The 21,818-nt window shown below is 47.5% G+C and overlaps 1 protein-coding gene and 1 pseudogene across 1 annotated transcript; one reads left to right on the forward strand and one right to left on the reverse strand.

Moving 5' to 3' along the window:
• Nucleotides 1–5,879: 5,879 nt before the first annotated feature.
• C13H19orf81 (chromosome 13 C19orf81 homolog) lies at nucleotides 5,880–11,521 on the reverse strand. The gene is made up of 5 exons (XM_060282081.1): nucleotides 11,458–11,521; nucleotides 10,177–10,267; nucleotides 8,684–8,804; nucleotides 7,291–7,430; nucleotides 5,880–6,087 (listed from the first exon to the last, which is right to left on the reverse strand). Exons 1-5 carry the CDS (start codon nucleotides 11,519–11,521, stop codon nucleotides 5,880–5,882), a joined length of 624 nt encoding a protein of 207 aa, XP_060138064.1.
• Nucleotides 11,522–18,683: 7,162 nt separating this feature from the next.
• LOC118095922 (5S ribosomal RNA) lies at nucleotides 18,684–18,795 on the forward strand (annotated as a pseudogene).
• The last annotated feature ends 3,023 nt before the right edge of the window (nucleotides 18,796–21,818 follow it).

Consider the following 21,818-nt stretch of genomic DNA (forward strand, 5'->3'; position numbering starts at 1 on the left):
CAATAATATCCAAAACATGTAGAAAAGAATAAGGAACTGTGTGTGAACATAACAAAATAAGTTTTGGGTGACCCAAATCATACCTCCAGGAGAGTGTCCACTATTAGACAACATTGAAATGCACCTGGAACAATACTTTCCCTGAGCACAGGACACTGTTAAGGGTACAGACCCACAACTATAATAGCCAATATATGTGGGAAAGAGTAAGGAGTAGGAATTTACCGCTTCCTTGAATAAAATACAGTTTTTAAATGTTTTAACAACATAAAGGTTTTCTTGTGATACTGGATATATAATTTAACTGGATATTGTATATTGGGTACTGGACATCTTAACTATAATATTAGCCAAAGCAACTGATTAGGCTCAAATAGAAAATAATGTTTGAAAGGTTGCTTTGTTTGGTACATAATGTTTAAGTAGATAATGACACTTTCTCTTATTTATTGAAAAAATGTATAAAAGAATAAAGGACTGGGGGCGTACACCCCAAAATAAGCTTTGGGCCACCACAAACTATAGACCCACACATCCAGGAGAGTGTCCTCAACGAAATGACATTAAGTCTCATCCAGCTCAAAGCTTTCCTTGGGCACAAATACACTATAAAAAGGCATGTACCCACGGGTTGCAGGTGTACACCCCGAAATAAGCTTTGTCACTGCAAACCACACATCCGTACCTCTAGGAGAGTGTCACAGCACTGAGTCACAGCCAGTTCAATGTGAGGCCAACACCAAACACACAACTCACAGCTAGGGTTGCCGTACTGTATTGTGAAGAGCCAAAAAAAGAGGACACGTTTGCCAACTTCTGCTTTTAACTATGGATCGCTGTGACTCTACCCATAAAAAAAGAGGGTGCACCCTGGAAAAAAAAGAACATATGGCAACCCAATGGCAGGAGAACTATTGGTCCGTATTTTGCAGGACCCTTGCTCAAGATGTCCCACTGTCGGCCTCTCACCACCTGCCCAACTCAGCCAAACCTTAACCCAGGGTTTCCCAACCATGGGTCTCCGGCTGTTTGAGGACTGCAATTCCCATCATCCTTGACCAATGGTCCTGCTAGCTAGGGATGATGGGAGTTGTAGTAAACAAAAAAACCAGCTGGAGACTCAACTTTGGGAAACATCTGCCCTGCTTAGAAAGACTCACAAGCTCTTTCTGCAGCCTACTGGCTGGGGGCAGCCGTTGCCCAAGAACATATGGAAGGCACCCAGGTTAGCGAAGAGGCCGCCACTGTCGGGGTTCTCCAGCCTTGGTCCTCATCCCCCACCCATGTCGCTGGACTACAATTCCCATCATCCCTAACAACTGGCTATATACAGGTAGGTAACCGTGTTGGTCTGACGTAGTCGAAACAAAAAATTTAAAAAAAAATCCTTCCAGTAGCACCTTAGAGACCAACTAAGTTTGTCATTGGTATGAGCTTTCGTGTGCATGCACACTTCTTCAGATACATATACTGGCTATATATTTTTGTAGCCTTAACAACGTCTGGGGACCCAAGAGCTGACGGGCACGTCTCCTGCACATCTCTGGCCTGAGAAACATCTGGCGGGAACAGCCGCGGCCTGCATCCTTCCTCCGAGCGCGCACAGTGCTTCTTTCCCCCTGTCAGGTTTCAGGAGGAGGCGACCGCGTCAGAACGCCACGGTTACCCTCAGTCACCGGCGCCGCGCGGACTACATTTCCCACCACGCACTGCGGCGCATATTCGACGGTTCTCTTTTTATTTCTACCCCGCCGGGCATGCTGGGTCGCGTAGTCCGCCTATCCCGAGGCACGCTGGGTAATGTAATCCGCCCACGCCGCTTTAAGCCACTGCTGAAACAAGTGGCGGGTATTTCCTCACCCACCTCAAGGCTTCCTGAAAGGCTTTTTGGAAAAGAAAGAACGCCACGCGCACACGGTGCTTCGCCCCCGCCCCCCAACACACACCTGCGCGGCCGCCCTACTTAAAAGGCATGCTGGGAAATGTAGTCGCGGCTTCTTCCGTCAGGCTGCCTGGAGGACTTGCTTCACATTAAACATGCCTAGGTTGTGCTGCCCGTCTCTAAAAAGTCTTTTTGTGCCACAGTTTTTAATATTATAATAATATTATTATTATTATTATTATTATTATTAAGAATAATAATATTCCAAATGTGTTTTCATCACTCAGGGCTGCCTACAACAGATGGGGGGGGGGAACCCCAAAATAGCATAAAATAAGGACATTAAGCAGCAGCAAAAAGGTGTTGAGGGCAGCGGTAGACATGTTCTGCCAATGGTCCCTGAGGGGCAAAATCTTGCTCTTGGCACCTGCTGGCCATGACAACAGTGAGAAGCCGATGACTGCCGTGCACTTTGCAGAAATGCCCTTCGGATGGTCGAGTGCATTCTGCACATGTGCAAGGGCACTCTTGCGGCTGTTATTACCCACTCTGCCTCTTCTCGGGGGGCTTCTGACTATTGTGGTTTCAGTGGCAGGTGAAAAGGCTTCTCCTGGCTTATACTACAAAAAAGAAGCCCACCAAAAACGTATGAAAGGATCTGAACATACAAATGACTGCAGGACATTGATCCAAGTGGATTGCCCATTATTCTGGAAGGAACCATAAAGGCATATGATAATGCAAGTTGACGCACGATTAAAAAAAAAACAACTTGCCGCTTCCCGAGAATTAAGCCTCCCTTGCTTATAGCGAATGGAAATGGTTGTTGAAATGTACGCGAACATTTCAGCATTTGTGGCCTGGAGTTAAGCTGGAGCCAGGAGCGGAAGAGCTGCCATGATATGGCCAGTTTAGGTTGGTTGCCTTCCCGCTTTGGGGTCTGTCAGAAATCCTTCTCATTTCTCCAGAAGGAAACGTTTCATTATTGGGGCTGCTTTTTTCTGGGTGGGTGGGTGTGCTGCAGCTTTAAAAGCAGCAGCACCAAGCCATGAAAACATTATCATTCTAGATTCGGGTGTCAAACACCTCATATTGGTTCTAGGTTTGAAATGAAGATACTGTAAGCACTGCCGGGTTTCAGAGACAGGCTCCTGACTCTTACCTGTTCTTGGCCTTTTGGCAAAGGTTGCTCCAAGCAGCAAAAGGCCTATGAAATGGATAAAGGTAAAGGGTAAAGGGACCCCTGACCATTAGGTCCAGTCGTGACCGACTCTGGGGTTGCGCGCTCATCTCGCATTATTGGCCGAGGGAGCCAGCGTACAGCTTCCAGGTCATGTGGCCAGCATGACAAAGCCGCTTCTGGCAAACCAGAGCAGCACATGGAAACGCCGTTTACCTTCCCGCTGTTGCGGTTCCTATTTATCTACTTGCATTTTGACGTGCTTTCGATCTGCTAGGTTGGCAGGAGCTGGGACCGAGCAACAGGAGCTCACCCCGTCACAGGGATTCGAACTGCCAACCTTCTGATCAGCAAGCCCTAGGCTTAGTGGTTTAACCACAGCGCCACCTGGGTCCCTATGAAATGGATAAGAGTCAACAATTCAGGACTCAATTCAGTTTCATGTATACTTGCACTGGGTAATCTCTGGCCCAGGCTAGTTAACTGGGAAGGTGTGTGTTCAGGTAGGTAGGTAGGTAGGTAGGTAGGTAGGTAGGTAGGTAGGTGTTGCTTAGTGGCCAGTCAGAGTGGCACGATCCTCACCGAGGTAACATCTGCTCTGATCAGCTGTGTAGTTCTGAGGGAGGTTCTTCTCAGTATGTTTGGTTGAATGTCTCCCTGCTACGTACAAGGCCTGAGGTAAGAACGACAAATCCCCTCCGTTCCTTCCTCTTCATATTATGTGCTGTTTCGTTCAGCTTCTGCAGCAAAGTGCTATCAAGACTTTTCTCCCTTTTTTCTCATCTGCCTTAATCAAGTGGCTTTGCGAGTGCTCCATCCTTTATGCATACTGAGGTTGCAATCCTAAGTACACTGGCTAAAGCAGGCCTGACGAACCTTTTTCACATTCCCCGTTAGCCAACCCTCCAAGCACTGTATGCCAGAGATTTTTGTTCTTTTCTCATTTTTCTTCCCCCCCTTCTATATCACAATTGCTTTATAATTGAAATTCTTTTGATAAAATATGATTACAAAAAAAAGCTAGCAATAGGTGTAGCCCAAACACTGGAATCTAGACATGGTGCAGCAATAAAACTGCTAGCACATTACAAAACTAAGCAGGGGCTGATTTGGTTTTTAATTGGATGGGAAACCGTGTGTTCAGATTCCATCATTGCCGAAGGGTTGGATCAAATGACCCTCAGGGTCCCTACTAACTACAGTGGTACCTCGACTTACGAATTTAATGCGTTCCGAACACACATTCGTAAGTCGAAAAAAATTGTAAGTCGAATCCCATAGGAATGCATTGGGAGAAAAAATTCGTAAGTCGAAGCAATCCTATCTAAACATTCGTAAGTCGAAAAAATCCTATCTAAACCGCATCCAAGATGGCGGACGGAGCCTTGTTCGTAAGTCGAAACATTTGTAAGTCGAGTCATTCGTAAGTCGAGGTACCACTGTAATTCTTTCACTCTTTCCTCATCCTCTTTGCCTTTCACCTCCCTTTATTTTGCTCTCACATTTATTTGTTGTTACTCACCCTCTTTCATCCCCGCTTTTCTGTTCTCTCATATCTTCTTCCTTCTTCTCTCCTAATTCTTTCTTTCCTCCCCACCAATGCCCTATATACATCCATTGCACATATTATATACATGTGCACACATGATTTCTACTTCCCTTTAAAAAATCTCAACAACTACAAAAATTATGCTTCCTGTGTGACCCACTTTAGGTCTGCATATGACGCACTTATCCCAACCTACCAGTTAAAGACTAGCAAACCAGGCGTCGGTAACATGTAGTGCCCTGAAGATGTTGGGATACAGCCTCCATCACCCCTGACTACGGTATTGGCCATGCTTGGAGCAGAGATCCAGAGGACAGCATGTTGGCCACCTCTGAACAAGGCCATGCTAAGGCTCATAACTACAAACCCCAAGCCCTGGAAGACATAGAATCATATAATTGGAAAGGGACCGTGATGATCATCCAGTGCAACCCCCTGCAATGCAGTAATCTTTTGCCCAATGTGGGTCTCGAACCCATGACCCTGAGATTAAAAGCCTCATGCATGAACCACTAATAAGGGGAAGCATTTCTGCTCATCCCTGAAAGATCACCTCCACGCTGCCTGCATGAAAAACAAGGAATGGCTTACAGATCGAGATGTGTGGCTTGCCTGCCAGCTTGAGCCCTTGCACATGAAACACTGTAAAAAGTAAACGTAAAGTAAAGGAGCCCTGGATGGTTAAGTCCAGTCAAAGGTGATTATGGGGTGTGCGGCATTCATCCCGCTTTCAGGCCGAGGGAGGCAGCGTTTGCCCACAGACAGCTTTCTGGGTCATGTGGCCAGCAGGACTAAACCGCTTCTGGGGCAACGGGACACCGTGACAGAAACCAGAGCGCATGGAAACGCCGTTTACCTTCCCACCACAGCAGGACCTATTTATCTACTTGCACTGGCGTGCTTTCGAACTGCTAGTATGGCAGGAGCTGGGACAGAGCAATGGGGGCTTTGTCATGGGGATTCAAACCTTCCGATTGGCAAGCCCAAGAGGGTTAGTGGTTTAGACCACGGCGCCACCCATGTCCCTATACAAAAACACTGTACAGTACAGTACTGTGCTGTGCTGGCAACGTATGAGAGGGGAAGTCCCGCAAACTGCCTCCAGGGGGTGCCCTCTTCCCAAATTTGCTCTCAGCAGCAATAGCTGGCAGGCTGGATCTCCACCCTACGCAAAGGGGAGTCTCTATAGTGGGGGGGGGAGAGAAGCAAAATACACACAGACAAACAGCGTGTTTCTCTCTGCTGCTGACAGTTCTCTTCCCAGGACTTCATATCCCATCCAACTGGTTCCCATCCCAGTTGTCACTAAGGGTGTCCAGCAGGCGTTGGCGTGCGAGGGCCCTCCGGAGGTGCATGCGATAGTCCTCCATCACCAAATCGTCCCAGCGCCGCAGTACAAAGTGGTTTTCGCCCAAAGTCAGTCCCGAACACAGGAGCTGGTTCCGCGTCCGGAAGTCCGACACTGTGATCAGCCACCTGTATGTGGAGATAGGGAAGGGGGTGGCGTTTGTACTCTTATTTATTTAATAAAAAAATACTTGTGGACATACACACACACACACACACACACAAATCAAGAGCTGCATTCAACAATACACACTCTGCCCCGCTTTCTCCTCTCACCAACCCTAACAACTACAGACCCTCCAAGTGTCCCTATTTTCCAGGGACAGTCCCTGATTCAGAGAAGCCGTCCCGGGTTTCCGATTTGATCCCGGAATGTCCCGCTTTTCCTTAGGACGTCCCTGTTTTCATCAGAGAAATGTTGGAGGGTATGGAGTTATCCGACTCCCGAGCCGTCTGAAGGCAATCCTGTATATAAGGAAGACTATTTAATAAATGTTTAATGTTTTATTACGTTTATATATGTTGGAAGCCACCTAGAATGGCTGGGGCAACCCAGTAAGATGTGTGGGGTATAAATAGTAAAATTGTCATTATGGAACGGGGCGCCCCTATTTTCACCAGAGAAATGTTGGAGGGTATGTACCTACCTACTCTAGCTCCCCTTCCTTTCATCTCACCCAACCCCTTGCCCATCCCCTCCTGCCTTGACCCACTGGCTCCCACCAAAGTTTGCTCTTCCTTGTCCCGGCTCACCCTGCACTTCTTTTGTTGTTGTTGTACAGTGTGGCACTTACTGTAACAACTTCATGGTGAGTACCGGCACTTATTTTTCTAGAGGAGGGGGGAAATCACTGTTTCCCTGCATCACAAAGACTGTCAGTCAGAAGAGGAAGTTACATACCATTTCAGCTGAGACTGCAAGGATAGCTCAGTCGGTAAAGCATCAGACTCTCTATCTCAGGGTCGTGGGTTGGAGCCCCACGTTGGACAAAAGATTCTCGTGTTGCAGTAGGTTGCAACAGTTGACCCTCGGGGTCCCTTCCAACTCTACAATTCTATTTAATAAAAGAAGGCGCCCCAGCAGCCCTAGTAAGTCAGGTGATGCCAAAGAGCCAATTAGATGATACTGACTGAGGCTTGCTGACATTCAACAGTCTCCACTACCCAGGTAGCACCCTTCCTGTCTACCCTCCCCGCCCCAGCACCCAACAAATACAAAAAGACTAGGACTCCTGGCATTTCTTGGAGCAGAAAACGAGGATAGGGCTGGAGAAGGCAGGCCGGCGTATGCTTTGATTGAGCAATGATGCTCAAGGATGGGGAAGGTCTAACCTGTTCTTCCGTCCAGCCGTCCCGCAGATCACATTGATGTTCTCAAACTGGATGCTGCGCAGGAGTCCTGACTCAAACGCATCGGGAATGGCTTCCTCTACTGCTGCCAGGACCTCTGCGTGGTTCATCTCCCTTTCAGGCTAAAAGGCAAGGGGGAGAATCCCAAGTTATCAGCTGCCATTCCATCCACTCAGACCAGCCACTATGAGGTGCAGCAACCTTCTTAAAGGAATTCTAGGAAACAGGATATGTACAGCTAAGCCGGTCTTTCTTTCAGGGCCCTCAGTTACATTAAACTCTGCACTGCACTCTTTTCCGTATGATATTGCCTTCTGGGCACGACGATTTAAGAATTGGAAGGGACCCCCAAGGGTCATCTAGTCCAACCCCCTGCTATGCAGGAATCTCAGCTTTATAAAGCATCCATGGCAGATGGCCATCCAGCCTCTGCTTAAAAACCTCCAAGGAAGGAGAGTCCACATCCTCCCGAGGGAGACCGTTCCGCTGTCAAGCAGCTCTTACTGTCAGAAAGTTCCTTTTGCTGTTTAGTCAGAATCTCCTACCTTGTAAGTCGAGGCCATTGGTTCGAGTCCTACCCTCCAGAGCAGGAGAAAATAAGCTTGCTCCATCTTACATGTGACAGTCATGTGACAGCAATGTTGTCTTTATTGATTTGTACCCCACCCATCTAGCTGGGTTGCCCCAGCCACTCTGGGCAGCTTCCAACATATATAAAACGCACAGTAAAACATCAAACATTTAAAAAACTTCCCTAAACAGGCCTGCCTTCAGATGTCTTCTAAAAATCATATACAGTGGAACCTCGGTTGTCTAACGCTTTGGAAGCTGAACAATTTGGAACCCAAACGCTGACAACCTGGGAGTGAATGCTTCCATTTTCAAACGATTTTCATTTTCCGATGTGCATTTTTCATTTTTTTTTCATTGACTTTGCACCCAGCCCTTTGATTCTTGGTTTTTGAACTTTTCAGAAGCCGAACAGTCTTCCGGAACGGATGACGTTCAGAAACTGAGGTTCCTTGACATCTGGTGGGAGGGCGTTCCACAGGGTGGGTGCCACTACCGAGAAGGCCCTCTGCCAGGTTCCCTGTACCCTCACTTCTCACAGAGAGGGAATTGCTGGAAAGAAGACCCTCAGAAGAGGACCTCAGTGTCCGGGCTGAGCGATGGGGGTGGAGATGCTCCTTCAGGTGTACAGGCCTGAAGCCGTTTAGGGCTTTAAAGGTCAGCACCAACACTTTGAATTGTGCTCAGAAACGTATTGAGAGGCAATGGTAAGTCTTTCAGGACTAGTGTTATATGGTCCCAGCGGCCCAGAGATTCCACACCCCCAGTCTCCCACCAGCCAAAGGATTCCTTCCTGAAGACTGACCGGACTCTCCAGACAGAGGCAAAGGGGCCGAGCAGCTGGTGGCTTGGGGAACTTGCGAATACACGGGATTTCCATGTCCAGTGCCTCATATTCTGCAATGATGCGCTTCAAGTATTGACGCCTGGGGAGAGGAAGTACGGGGAGGGAGAAAGAAAGCTGAAATCTCTACACCACACTATTGAATGGTTTTATCTTAACTATCTACTATTGTATATATTTTGGAAACTTGTTCATTGTGCATCAACACCTCTTAAGGCACAGTGTAGCTGGGGGGTGGGTGGCGGCTAGCCATTTTTTCCCCCAGGTGTGAAGCCTCCAGAGGCGGCCTCCATGTGTGTGTGTGTGTGTGTACACACAAATGCACGTGGGGAGGTGTGCCGAAGAGGATCTTTGATCAGGGTGAAATAAAGCCTAGTTTATTTGGAAATTGAAATATACTCGGAGTCGAGAGTGAATTTCATGCTCTTTATTCAGCTCGTAGTCATCAAGGAGAAGAAGAGAAGAATCCCCTTTCCCCAAAACCATCTGCTTATATACATTATTTACACAATGGGCTTTTCCTGATTGGCTACCTCAGGGCTACACCTGTGGGCCAATCAGTTTGTGGATTGACTTCTGCCAGCCGCCTGATTGGCTGCTCCTGCAGGCCAATCAGGTTGTGGATTCACTTCCACCTGGAGTTGGATTGGGTGGCTCCTGCGGACCAACCAGACTGCTGATTCTGGATCCTATTGTTCTATGATTCAGCTCAGTACATAACACCAATATATCCCAAGTCTTCAGTATTCCAACCAAAGCTGGATAACCCTGTCCCTGGAAATGACCATCCCACTGAGGATTATGCAATAATTCCTCAAATGGCAGAAGAAATTAAGTTCATTCGGTTATCATCATCATCATCATCATCATCATCATCAATTATTTACACCCCGCCCATCCGGTTTAGTTTCTCCAGCCACTCTGGGCGGCTCCCCACAGAATATTAAAAACATGTTAAAACACCAAACATTAAAAACGTCATTAAACAGGGCTGCCGTCAGATGTCTTCTAAAAGTCAGGTAGTTGTTTATTTCCTTGACATCTGATGGGAGGGCGTTCCACAGGGCAGGCGCCACTACCGAGAAGGCCCTCTGCCTTTTTTAGCTCATCCCCGCCCCCCAAGAGCTCAGGAAGGGAGACAGCAAGGATCATCACCGCTACTGGAGCACCAGTTGAGGATGGGAATGGCGGCAGGGAAGGTCTTGGGGGGAAGATACCCGGGAGGCTCAGGAGGAATAGACTGCTCACTGCTGCCCTCAGAATCAGCCTCCCTGAGGCGCCTGCTTCACTCTGTCTAACGGTAGGGCCAGCAATGCCTCTGAATGCCAGCTCTTGAGAATAATAGGTGGGGAGAGGACAGCTGTGCTTATGGGCTTACCGCGGGCATCTATCCTGCTACTATAATGGGCTTTTCTTGCATTCTTATGGCCCAGGGAAACATAAATAGTACTTACGAGGTTTTACGTGGCGGGGGACAATGCTGCTCCAATTCAAGGAAAAGACAAGAGGTTCCCTCTTCACTCTCGCTTTCTGGCAGAAGAAGGGCTGCAGAAGGAAAAGGAATAATAAGGATCATCATAAAAATCACATTTTTTGGGGGGGGGGAATCCTAAGTACTAAGAAGAACCCAGTTGGATAAGGCTAACAGTCTATCACTTCCAGCATCCTGGGGATTTTTTCCCCCCACAGAGGCAAACTGGATGTCTCCAGCATGAAAGACCTGCGTTGGCTCCCAGTACGTTTCCGAGCACAATTCAAAGTGTTGGTGCTGACCTTCAAAGCGCTAAAAAGCCTCGGCCCAGTATACCTGAAGCAGTGTCTCCACCCCCATCGTTTAGCCCGGACACTGAGGTCCAGCTCCGAGGGCCTTCTGGCGGTTCCCTCCCTGCGAGAAGTGAGGTTACAGGGAACCAGGCAGAGGGCCTTCTCGGTAGTGGCACCCGCCCTGTGGAACGCCCTCCCACCAGATGTCAAGGAAATGAACAACTATGACTTTTAGAAGACATCTGAATGCAGCCCTGTTTAGGGAAGTTTATAATGTTTGATGTTTTGTTGTTTTTAATATTCTGTTGGGAGCCACCCAGAATGATTTGTTTAAAAATTGGAGGTTATGGAGTTATGTGACTCCTGAGCCATCTAAAGGGAAGTTTTTTTTAAGTTTAATGTTTTATTATGTTTTTATATATGTTGGAAGCCATATAGAGTGGCTGGGGCAACCCAGTCAAATGGGGGGGTGCAAATAGTGAAATTATAATTGTTGTGGAATAGGAGCCTCTGTTTTCATCTGTTGGGGGTTATGTCTGTGGCATCTTCAAACAGGCCTGAGGATGACCTCTGCCTGAAATATTGGAACCTTCTGCCAGTCAGTGCAGACAGCATTGAGCTAGATCAGGGGTCGGCAAGGTTTACCTTGCCTGGGCCGGTTCACTCCAGCCGAGATCCCTTTGTGGGCCGGATCACATGCACATGGCCGCAATTTCCAGCATCTGCGTCTGCGCATGCATGATTTCCGGGGCCACGGAAGCGAGTCCCCGTGCTGTGCTGCGCTGGTTTAGCGCAGCACACGGGGATTCGCCGAGCAGGCAGCTCAGTTTGGGAGTGGCTCGTGGGCCGGTTAAATGAACCCTGTGAACCGCTCGTGGCCCATGTGCCTTAGGTTGCCGACCCCTGAGCTAGATAGACAGCTGTTTCCTATGTTCCGAATAGTGGTGTTTCATGTGTCTTGTGATCCTTACTTGGGTCCCACTGGATGCCGGGACTGGAACGCAATTTAGCCCCTTCATTCTCGTCTTCTTGCATCCTAGGGAACAGGGGAAAGCAACATGGGTTAAGGTTGCTTGGTAATAACTGAAATGTGACTTCCCCACTCCCCCAACCCCAACCCCCAAAATATGCTCTGGCTTTTGCATATGGAGAAAGAGCAGTTGTGCCTTCCACACCTTTTAGATTCTAAAATGAAGAAGGAACCTCTCAATTTCCACCCCCAAAAGAATTATTGCATTGATGTAACCAGTGGCGGCTGGCATGCAGTGGGTTCGTTTATTTTATTTATTTCATAAAACTTACATACCGATTGACTGTAAAAACCTCAAAGCGGTTTACAAAACAGGTTGGTTATTTTTGTGGGCAATTGCACGGCCGTTCAGAGTTTGCACTTCCAGGCAAGGAGAGAGAAGGGACTTGGTTGTGCAAAAGGCAAGGAAGGCCAACAGTAGGTGGCGCCAGAGAGCTAGTGACAGGCAGAGCTAACTGATTCTCATATTATCTCAATCCTCATCCTATACTGGCCAATTGAAATAAATGTGTTTTAAGCATGTGACACCAGAGGGCGCTGTGGAGCAATGTAAAATCATCAATGTAAAATTGCATTGAGAACTGTATATTTCTCTTTTTTTTAAGCGTTTTTACAGTCAGTATAGAACCAGCCCCTATTGACTTCTACAAAGGGAAAATGCAGACTAAGGTGAAGGAAGCTGACAGTCGGTTTCAGCCATCCACAGTTAGGGTTTAAGAAAGCAGGCAGGAGGAGGCTGGCAAAGGGCAGACCGGTCAAACACCGCTCCTGTATCTGGCATAATAAACCACTGGATTTCATGCCACATTTTAAATAAGCAACTGTACAGATTAACTTATGGAACTCTCTGCCACAAGAGGCAGTGGTGGTCACTGAACTTACTTGGCCTTGGAAAGGGCATTAAGGCAAGCATATGTGGAAGGAAAATATGAATAACTACTAGGCATGATGACTAAATGCTGGCTTTGGGATTAAAGGCACCTTGCTACTGAGTACCGGAATAATAATAATAATAATAATAATAATAATAATAATAATAATAATGGCTAGCTGCGCCTTTGGTCTTAGCCAACAGGGCTTCTTGTGTTCTCACGTTCTCTTCCTTATTTTTGCCCTCCCCAAAGCAGCCCTGATAAATTAGTAGGAATCATCTCATTTTACAAGGAATAATAAGAAGCTGAGATGGAAGCACACTTTTTTGACGTTGTCCCGGGCATTTTGAAGCAGCCTGTTTCGCCATGGGGAAGAAGAAGAAGAAGAAGAGTTTGGATTTGATATCCCGCTTTATCACTACCCTAAGGAGTCTCAAAGCAGCTAACATTCTCCTTTCCCTTCCTCCCCCACAACAAACACTCTGTGAGGTGAGTGAGGCTGGGAGACTTCAGAGAAGTGTGATTAGCCCAAGGTCACCCAGCAGCTGCATGTGGAGGAGCAGGGAAGCGAACCCGGTTCACCAGATTAGGAGTCCACCGCTCTTAACCACTACACCACACTGGCTCTGTGGGCAAACACGGCCTCATCCCAGGAACTGATCTCCCCTCTCCCTATTTCACATTTGGAAGTATTTGCCTGTTAAAGAAATTCGGCACAGTTTGCATTTTAATTCACGAAGCCAAACACCCCGATTTGCACTCCCCCGCCCCCCTCCAAACAATACACGAGCCAAAATTCAGCTACCCTTCGAAAGTCTCACCTCTCCAAATTTTGCGATGCAGTCCTCCAACGCAAAATGTGCCTGTTGGGGGAAAGCTTTCATACAAATGCAGGTATTCACATGACAGTGACATACAATATATGAGTGGATAAAAAGGTAAAGGTAAAGGGGCCCCTGACCATCAGGTCCAGTCGTGTCCGACTCTGGGGTTGCGGCACTCATCTCGCTCTATAAAGGGAGCCGGCATTTGTCTGCAGACAGCTTCCGGGTCATGTGGCCAGCATGACAAAGCTGCTTCTGGCGAACCAGAGCAGCGCACGGAAACGCCGTTTACCTTCCCGCCGGAGCGGTCCCTATTTATCTACTTGCACTTTTATGTGCTTTCAAACTGCTAGGTGGGCAGGAGCTGGGACCGAGCAACGGGAGCTCACCCCGTCTCAGGGATTCGAACCGCCGACCTTCGGATCAGCAAGCCCTAGACTCTGTGGTTTAACCCACAGCGCCACCTGGGTCCCTTCTATATGAGTGGAAATTGCTTGCAAAAAAATAAAGTGTATATTGGGCAAAATTTGTAACGTACATAATATGCATGTCAAAACAAAATTAAAAAATCCTTCCAGTAGCACCTTAGAAACCAACTAAGTTTGTCATAGGTGTGAGCTTTCGTGTGCATGCACACTTCTTCCGATACGGTATCTGAAGAAATCTGCATGCACACGAAAGCTCATACCTATGACAAACTTAGCTGGTCTCTAAGGTGCTACTGGAAGGATTTTTTAATTTTATTTTGACTGCATCAGACCAACACGGCTACCTACCTGTAACTAATAATATGTATGTGTCTGTTAAGAGGGATCTGCACTAGAACGCTGAGGAATCTGCACTGTGACTTTTTTATTTTATTTTACAGTTTGTAAACCTATGGGGAAGTGTGGCGAACTGGATTTAAGACTGAAAAATGAGAAAAACCAAAATGGACAGATTCATCCACTCCCGTTCTCCATATAGATCAGGGACATCATGTTGGGAGACATTTACATTGCTGGGAGGAGAATCAATTGCCATGAGGACAGCAATCAGGGCTTGCACAGAAAGAAACCAGCTGCATGGATTGTTTTTTTTTTATTCCCAACACGTTTTGATCTGCCCTCTTCCTCAGCAGGGTGAGTGGGGAGGGGCGCATATTTCTATTTATTTCTAAGACAGGGTAATAACTACTGTTTAAACATGCTTCAAAGCAGCAGCTTAACTCAAGCCGCCCTGTCTGGCTCCTGCAATCAGGGCAAATTTACTTTAACATGTGTTCCAGTCCTTCAATCACAGGGTACTGGAGTGCCCAGTGCCCCAGTTTCCAAACCTGGCATCTCCAGTTTAAAAAAGGCTCAGATAGCAGAAAGACCTCTCTGCCTGAGGACCCCGGTGAGCCACTGGCAGTCAGAGTAGATCAGGGTTTCCCAAAGTTGGGTCTCCAGCCATTGTTTATACTACAACTCCCATCATCCACAGCTAGCAGGACCAGTGGTGGGGTGGGGTGGGAATGGTAGTCCCCCAAACAGCTGGAGACCCAGGTTTGGGAAACCCTGGAGCAGATCATGCTACAGGAGTGAGAAACCTTTGGGCCTCCAGATGTCGTTGAACCACAACTCCCATCATCCCTGGCTATTGGCCAACTGTGGCTGGAGCTGATGGGAGTTGTAGTTCAACAACTTCCCATAGCTTCTGGGCTGGGCTAGATGGACAAGCCATCGGCCGTGGGATTAAGGCAGATTCCTTGGAACAGGACAAAGGGTCTATCAAAGAACCTGATTGCTCAGTCGGTAGAGCAGGAGACTCTCAGTCTCAGGGTTGTGGGTTCGAGCCCCACCTTTGGAATAGATTCCTGCATTGTCGGAGGTTGGACTAGATGACCCAACTCTATGATTCTATTATCCTGTGAAAAGAAGATAACCACAAAACCACAGCAATATTGGAGTTGGGACTCAGCTACATTAGTGAAGAAAATGTGAGTTATAGCACTGTGACACCAGATGGCTCTGTGGAGTCCTGTCTTTCACCAGCGTGATCTCCCTTAATGATGTTTACAACGCGCTTTCCTGAAATGCCTTTTTTGATGTGTCTAGATCCAGCCCTGGTTACAGTAGATTCCCAGGTCTGCACAAACGGAAACCTAAAAAGGAACTGAAGTTTATATGCCCCTGCACCCCAAAATAAGCTGTAATCCAGGCCTCCCCAAACTGGGGACCCTCCAGATGTTTTGGCCTACAACTCCCATGGTCCCTAGCTAACAGGACCAGTGGTCAGGGATGATGGGAATTGTAGTCCAAAACATCTGGAGGGCCGAAGTTTGGGGATGCCTGCTGTAATCTATTTCAATAACACAAACATCCTATGCCCCTTTGGAGATCCGCAGTAATACTCCAGTCAAACTGGGGTGGGGAGGTGGGGGGGGGGGCTGCAACAACCAATTGGTACATCATGAGCCCAGATGGCACTTACAAAGAAGGAATGTAGGAGGGTGCACCCCACAATAAGCTTTGGGCCACCCCATAAACCTTAGGTAAAGGGTAAAGGGGCCCCTGACCATCAGGTCCAGTTGTGTCCGACTCTGGGGTTGCTGCGCTCATCTCGCTCTATAGGCTGAGGGAGCCGGCGTTTGTCTGCAGACAGCTTCCGGGTCATGTGGCCAGCATGACAAAGCTGCTTCTGGTGAACCAGAGCAGCGCACGGAAACGCCGTTTACCTTCCCGCCGGAGCGGTCCCTATTTATCTACTTGCACTTTGATGTGCTTTCGAACTGCTAGGTTAGTAGGAGCTGGGACCGAGCAACAGGAGCTCACCCCGTTGCAGGGATTCGAACTGCCGACCTTCTGATAAGCAAGCCCTAGGCTCTGTGGTTTAACCCACAGCGCCACCTGGGTCCCATAAACCTTAGTTCATTTTAAAAAGTCTACTGACTGAGCTCTTTTTGCAACTGTTGTGCAAGTACGGAACTGGGAACTAGTAACCAAATTCAAAATAGTAGTATAAACACAGCTAGGTAGGGATAGGAAACCTGTGTCCATTGAGACGTTCCTGGGCTACAACTCCCACCCTCCCTAGCTGTTGGTCCTACTGACTACAGCTGATGGGAGTAGGAATCCAACCACATCTGGAGAGGCACAAATATCACACACACCCTGCAGTAAACCCTCCCTCTAGCACCTGCCACCCAAACCACTCAGTCGCCCCCCCCCCCAAAAAAACATGGCATCTTCTGGAATGAATAGGCTATGGAGGCAGATTCTCCCAGCTCAAGGCCTCCACAAGGCTGGCATCCATGCCTAGCCTCCTCCAGCTAACCTTATCTTTTTTCTGGTTTAAGAGGATTCAGTCTTCCAGCAGGCCAACAGCAGAGATTCAAAACCAGTTCTGGGGTTCCAGAATGCTGACTCCGCTGCAAGGGAGGGGGGGTGTAGAAGATAGGGAGGTGGAGCCAGAGCCAATGGCACGCAGAGCCACCTCGTTGTCGGAAGCGAGCTTGCAGCAAATCACACAGAGGGGGTGAAATTAACGCCTTATTAGAAATGCAGGATCCACACAAGCATACCAGGCCTAATGAGCACAGCAACTCTCTTTGGTAGGTCTTGCCCCCCCACCCCCACCCCCCATATGAGGCAGTTGCAGACTAAACTTCCCCACCCTCCCACAGCCACCTAAGTCTATTCCCCTCCAGGGTTTCCCCCAAGCAATACGAGACTATGCCAGCGTGCCTGCCTTTGCTCCTGCCGCTTCATGCCTCTCCTGGTCCTGGGAGACCAGGAGGGAGGGGAGCTTGTCGCAGCAGGAGGGGAGATCCCCATGCTCCTTCAGCGGCCTGACTCATCTCTGCCTCTTGGCCTCTCACCTTCCCTGCTTCTGCTCCTGGACTTCAGTTTACCGCAGATTCTCCCCGTTGCCTCTTCCGATTACAACTCCTCCTCCCAGTCTTCTGCCTCTGACCACTCATTGACATCCTACCCCCCAATCCCCTGGCACTGAGCCTTCTCCCCTTGGGGGTTCCCCAGCTACTTCCTCCCACTATTCTTCTGCATCCATCGTCCAACCAGTCAATGTCGTAGTTAGTCCAACCCACTGATGTAGTTAGGTTAGGCTATAGACTTACGTATCCTACAGGAGAGAGGCTCTTCAGAGGATGCTGAAGCTTACTTTGCTTACTTCAGAATGCTGCAAGCCACTGCATTTGGGGGTCCACCAGCTCATTCTGCTTAGTGGAGCCTGGGGCCTCCCCCCCCCAAAGTCCTACCCTGATGGTGCTACTGCCTGCTTCCTCTTTCAGTAGCACAAACAGCCAGCAAAGACCTTCAGTGAACCGCATGCAAGCTAAATGCCATTCCCTGTCCTACCATTAACAAGAAAACTGCAGAGGTTTTAATTAAGTTCCCTCTTTGGAAGGGTCTCTGGCTCTGCAGCGTCTCTCCCATTAATGCCGAGGTGCATAATAGACAGAGAGCTATTTGGAGACCCCGGTAATATTTGCAGGTCCATTTGCCAATCGCCTTGTTGCAGAGTGCCAAAGATTAGCCAGCAGCCTGGGGGAAAAAAACTAGGTTGCTGAAAGCCCCGGGGAGTGAATTGCTTTTCCAAATAGCCACTAAAATGTGTTTCAGAGTGCTTAGTTGTTTTCATAATGGTTTTTTTCAGGATATTCCCCCAAAGCCCTCCACCCCCATCCAATAGATTGCCCTTCCCAATGTTCTGTGACCTTGAAATGCATTGAGATGGCCAGGGAGACTGACCCAATACCTGTGTATAAAGGTAAAGGGACCCCTGACCATTAGGTCCAGTCGTGACCGACTCTGGGGTTGCGCGCTCATCTCGCATTATTGGCCGAGGGAGCCGGCGTACAGCTTCCAGGTCATGTGGCCAGCATGACAAAGCCGCTTCTGGCAAACCAGAGCAGCACATGGAAACGCCGTTTACCTTCCCGCTGTAGCGGTTCCTATTTATCTACTTGCATTTTGACATGCTTTCGAACTGCTAGGTTGGCAGGAGCTGGGACCGAGCAACGGGAGCTCACCCCATCACAGGGATTCGAACCGCCGACCTTCTGATCAGCAAGCCCTAGGCTCAGTGGTTTAACCCACAGCGCCACCTGGGTCCCTTGTACCTGTGTATAGGGATCGGGAATAAATCTGTTTCCGTTCGCTTTCATAGGTGATCCTACCTAATTCACACTTTGCATACCGAAACGGTATTTGAAATTTGCACTTCTCTGAATTTTGCAATTCAGTTCTCTGGGCAAGTAATCTGTACAAAAATTCATATGCTAGGGCACTAGTCTCTGGCCGTTTCAGACCCACTTTTAACCCAAACATGCAGTTAGGGTCCCTTGTCTTAATCTTTTACCATATATTTGCGTGGTGGTAGTGTTCCTGTTGCAACCCACCTTGGATCAGGCCATGACCCCACTAGCGGGTCTTGACCTACAAGCTGAAGCCCAGTGTACCAGGGACAGTGGCCTTAAACATGCATATACTGGCATACTACCCTGAACACGCCTGATCTCGTCTGATCTCAGAAGCTAAGCAGGGTCAGGCCTGGTTAGTACTTGGATGGGAGACCGCCTGGGAATTCTGGGTGCCATCGGCTTGAGCTTGAGAAAGCTCAGTCAGTAGAGCATGAGATTCTTAATCTCAGGGTCGTGGGTTTGAGCCCCACCTTGGGCAAAATATTTCTGCATTTCAGGGGGTTGGACTAGATGATCCTCAGGTTCCCTTCCAACACTACAGTTCTTTGATTAGTAAATATGTACTGTGTTTCATATATGCATATATGAAAATACATAATATAAGGAGAAATTGTTTGATAACATACCGGTAAATATAATTTAGGGGAGATTGCATAGTCACATGTATGTGCATATTCTATGATTAGTAAATGTACAACATGTTCCGTATATGCATATATGAAAATACATTATATAAGGAGAAATTGCTTGATAACATAAATATAAATTAGGGGAAATTGCACAGACACATGTATGTCCTTATTGGAAGGAATCCTCACTGAAAAGCTAATGAATTTTAATTTTCTAACTGCTAACTGATGTGGAAATATGGAGAACTGAATTTAAGATTGGGGAGAAGATGGAAAACGGAGGGAAACCAACACTGACAGATTCACCCACCCCGAATGAACATCAGTACCCCACGGTCAATTGCAGGCTTGACTCAGCTCAGCTTGGTTCATTCTTTGGCTGCAAAGCTCTGCTCCCAAGACACAGAAAGCAAGACGGGACAATGACACAGTTGGTTGCCATTGTTAGGTCCTCCTAGTAGAGGTTGGGACTCTCCACCCTGGGTGACCTGCGCCTAGTAGTCATTCACTCTGTCCAGCAAACCTACCTCACAGGGTTGCTGTGAGGATATAAAAGGGGGAAGAAGGAAAGGGAGACTCAAACATATTTTTTTTAAAAAAAATACATTAAATGCTCCCCCTTCATGGATCAATGCCTTGTCGTGGCGAAGGGGCTTGAATAACTCAGAGAAGCTATGAGCTATGCCATGCAGGGCCACCCAAGATGGACAGGTCATAGTGGAGAGTTTTGACTAAACGTGATCCACCTGGAGAAGGAACTGGCAAGCCACTCCAGTATCCCTGCCAAGAAAACTCCATGGACAAAGACAACAGGCATATAAAAGTTATGACGCTGGAAGATGAGCCCCTCAGGTCGGAAGGCGTCCAACATGCTACTGAGGAAGAGCGGAGGACAAGTACAAGTAGATTCAGAGCTGATGAAGCGGCTGGGCCAAAGCCGAAAGGACGCTCAGTTGCGGATATGCCTGGAAGCGAAAGGAAAGTCCGATGCTGTAAAGAAAAATATTGCATAGGAACCTGGAATGTAAGAACCATGAGTGGAGGTAAGCTGGATGTGGTCAAAAATGAGATGACAAGAATAAATATCGACATCCTGGGCATCAGTGAACTAAAATGGAAGGGAATGGGCGAATTCAGTTCGGGTGACTATCATATCTACTACTGTGGGCAAGAATCCTGTAGCAGAAATGGAGTGGCCCTCATAGTCAACAAAAGAGTGGCAAAAGCTGTAATGGGATGCAATCTCAAAAATGACAGAATGATCTCGATACGAATCCAAGGCAGACCTTTTAACATCACAGTAATCCAAGTTTATGCACCAACTACCGGTGCTGAAGAAAGTGAAATTGACCAATTCTATGAAGACCTACAACAACTTCTAGAAATGACACCAAAGAAGGATGTTCTTCTCATTACAGGGGATTGGAATGCTAAAGTAGGGAATCAAGAGATAAAAGGAACAACTGGCAAGTTTGGCCTTGGAGTTCAAAATGAAGCAGGGCAAAGGCTAATAGAGTTCTGTCAAGAGAACAAGCTGGTCATCACAAACACTCTCTTCCAACAACACAAGAGACGACTCTACACATGGATATCACCAAATGGGCAGCATCGAAATCAGATTGATTATATTCTCTGCAGCCAAAGATGGAGAAGCTCTATACAGTCAGCAAAAACAAGACCTGGAGCTGACTGTAACTCAGATCATCAGCTTCTTATAGCAAAATTCCAGCTTAAACTGAAGAAAGTAGGAAAAACCACTGGGCCAGTAAGATACAATCTGAATCAAATCCCTTATGAATACACAGTGGAAGTGAGGAACAGGTTTAAGGATTTAGATTTGGTGGACAGAGTGCCTGAAGAACTATGGATGGAGGCTCGTAACATTATACAGGAGGCAGCAACGAAAACCATCCCAAGGAAAAGGAAATGCAAGAAAGCAAAATGGCTATCCAACGAGGCCTTACAAATAGCGGAGGAGAGGAGGCAAGCAAAATGCAAGGGAGATAGGGAAAGATACAGGAAACTGAATGCAGATTTCCAAAAAACAGCAAGGAGAGACAAGAGGGTCTTCTTAAATGGGCAATGCAAAGAAATAGAGGAAAACAATAGAATGGGGAAAACCAGAGATCTGTTCAAGAAAATTGGAGATATGAAAGGAACATTTCGTACAAAGATTACCATAATCAAGGACAAAAGTGGTAAGGACCTAACAGAAGCAGAAGACATCAAGAAGAGGTGGCAAGAATACACAGAGGAATTATACCAGAAAGATATGGAGGTCTCATACACCCCAGGTAGTGTGGTTGCTGACCTTGAGCCAGACATCTTGGAGAGTGAAGTCAAATGGGCCTTAGAAAGCATTGCTAATAACAAGGCCAGTGGAAGTGATGATATTCCAGCTGAACTATTTAAAATTTTAAAAGATGATGCTGTTAAGGTGCTACACCCAATATGCCAGCAAGTTTGGAAAACTCAGCAATGGCCAGAGGATTGGAGAAGATCAGTCTACATCCCAATTCCAAAGAAGGGGAGTGCCAAAGAATGCTCCAACTACCGCACAATTGCGCTCATTTCACACGCTAGCAAGGTTATGCTTAAAATTCTACAAGGCAGGCTTAGGCAGTATGTGGACCGAGAACTCCCAGAAGTGCAAGCTGGATTTCGAAAGGGCAGAGGAACCAGAGACCAAATAGCAAACATGCGCTGGATTATGGAGAAAGCTAGAGAGTTCCAGAAAAACGTCTACTTCTGCTTCATTGACTATGCAAAAGCCTTTGACTGTGTCGACCACA

This window comes from Zootoca vivipara, chromosome 13 (genome assembly GCF_963506605.1).
Source record: "Zootoca vivipara chromosome 13, rZooViv1.1, whole genome shotgun sequence".
In the NCBI taxonomy this organism is placed as follows: domain Eukaryota; kingdom Metazoa; phylum Chordata; class Lepidosauria; order Squamata; family Lacertidae; genus Zootoca; species Zootoca vivipara.

Coding starts and splice junctions, on each gene's coding strand:
- C13H19orf81 (XM_060282081.1), bottom strand. CDS start 11,521: ATGCAAGAAGACGAGAATGAAGGGGCTAAATTGCGTTCCAGTCCCGGC. Junction 10,268..11,457: donor CGGCATCCAGTGGGACCCAA/GTAAGGATCACA, acceptor TTCCTTCTGCAG/CCCTTCTTCTGCCAGAAAGC. Junction 6,088..7,290: donor ACGGCTGGACGGAAGAACAG/GTTAGACCTTCC, acceptor CTCCACATACAG/GTGGCTGATCACAGTGTCGG.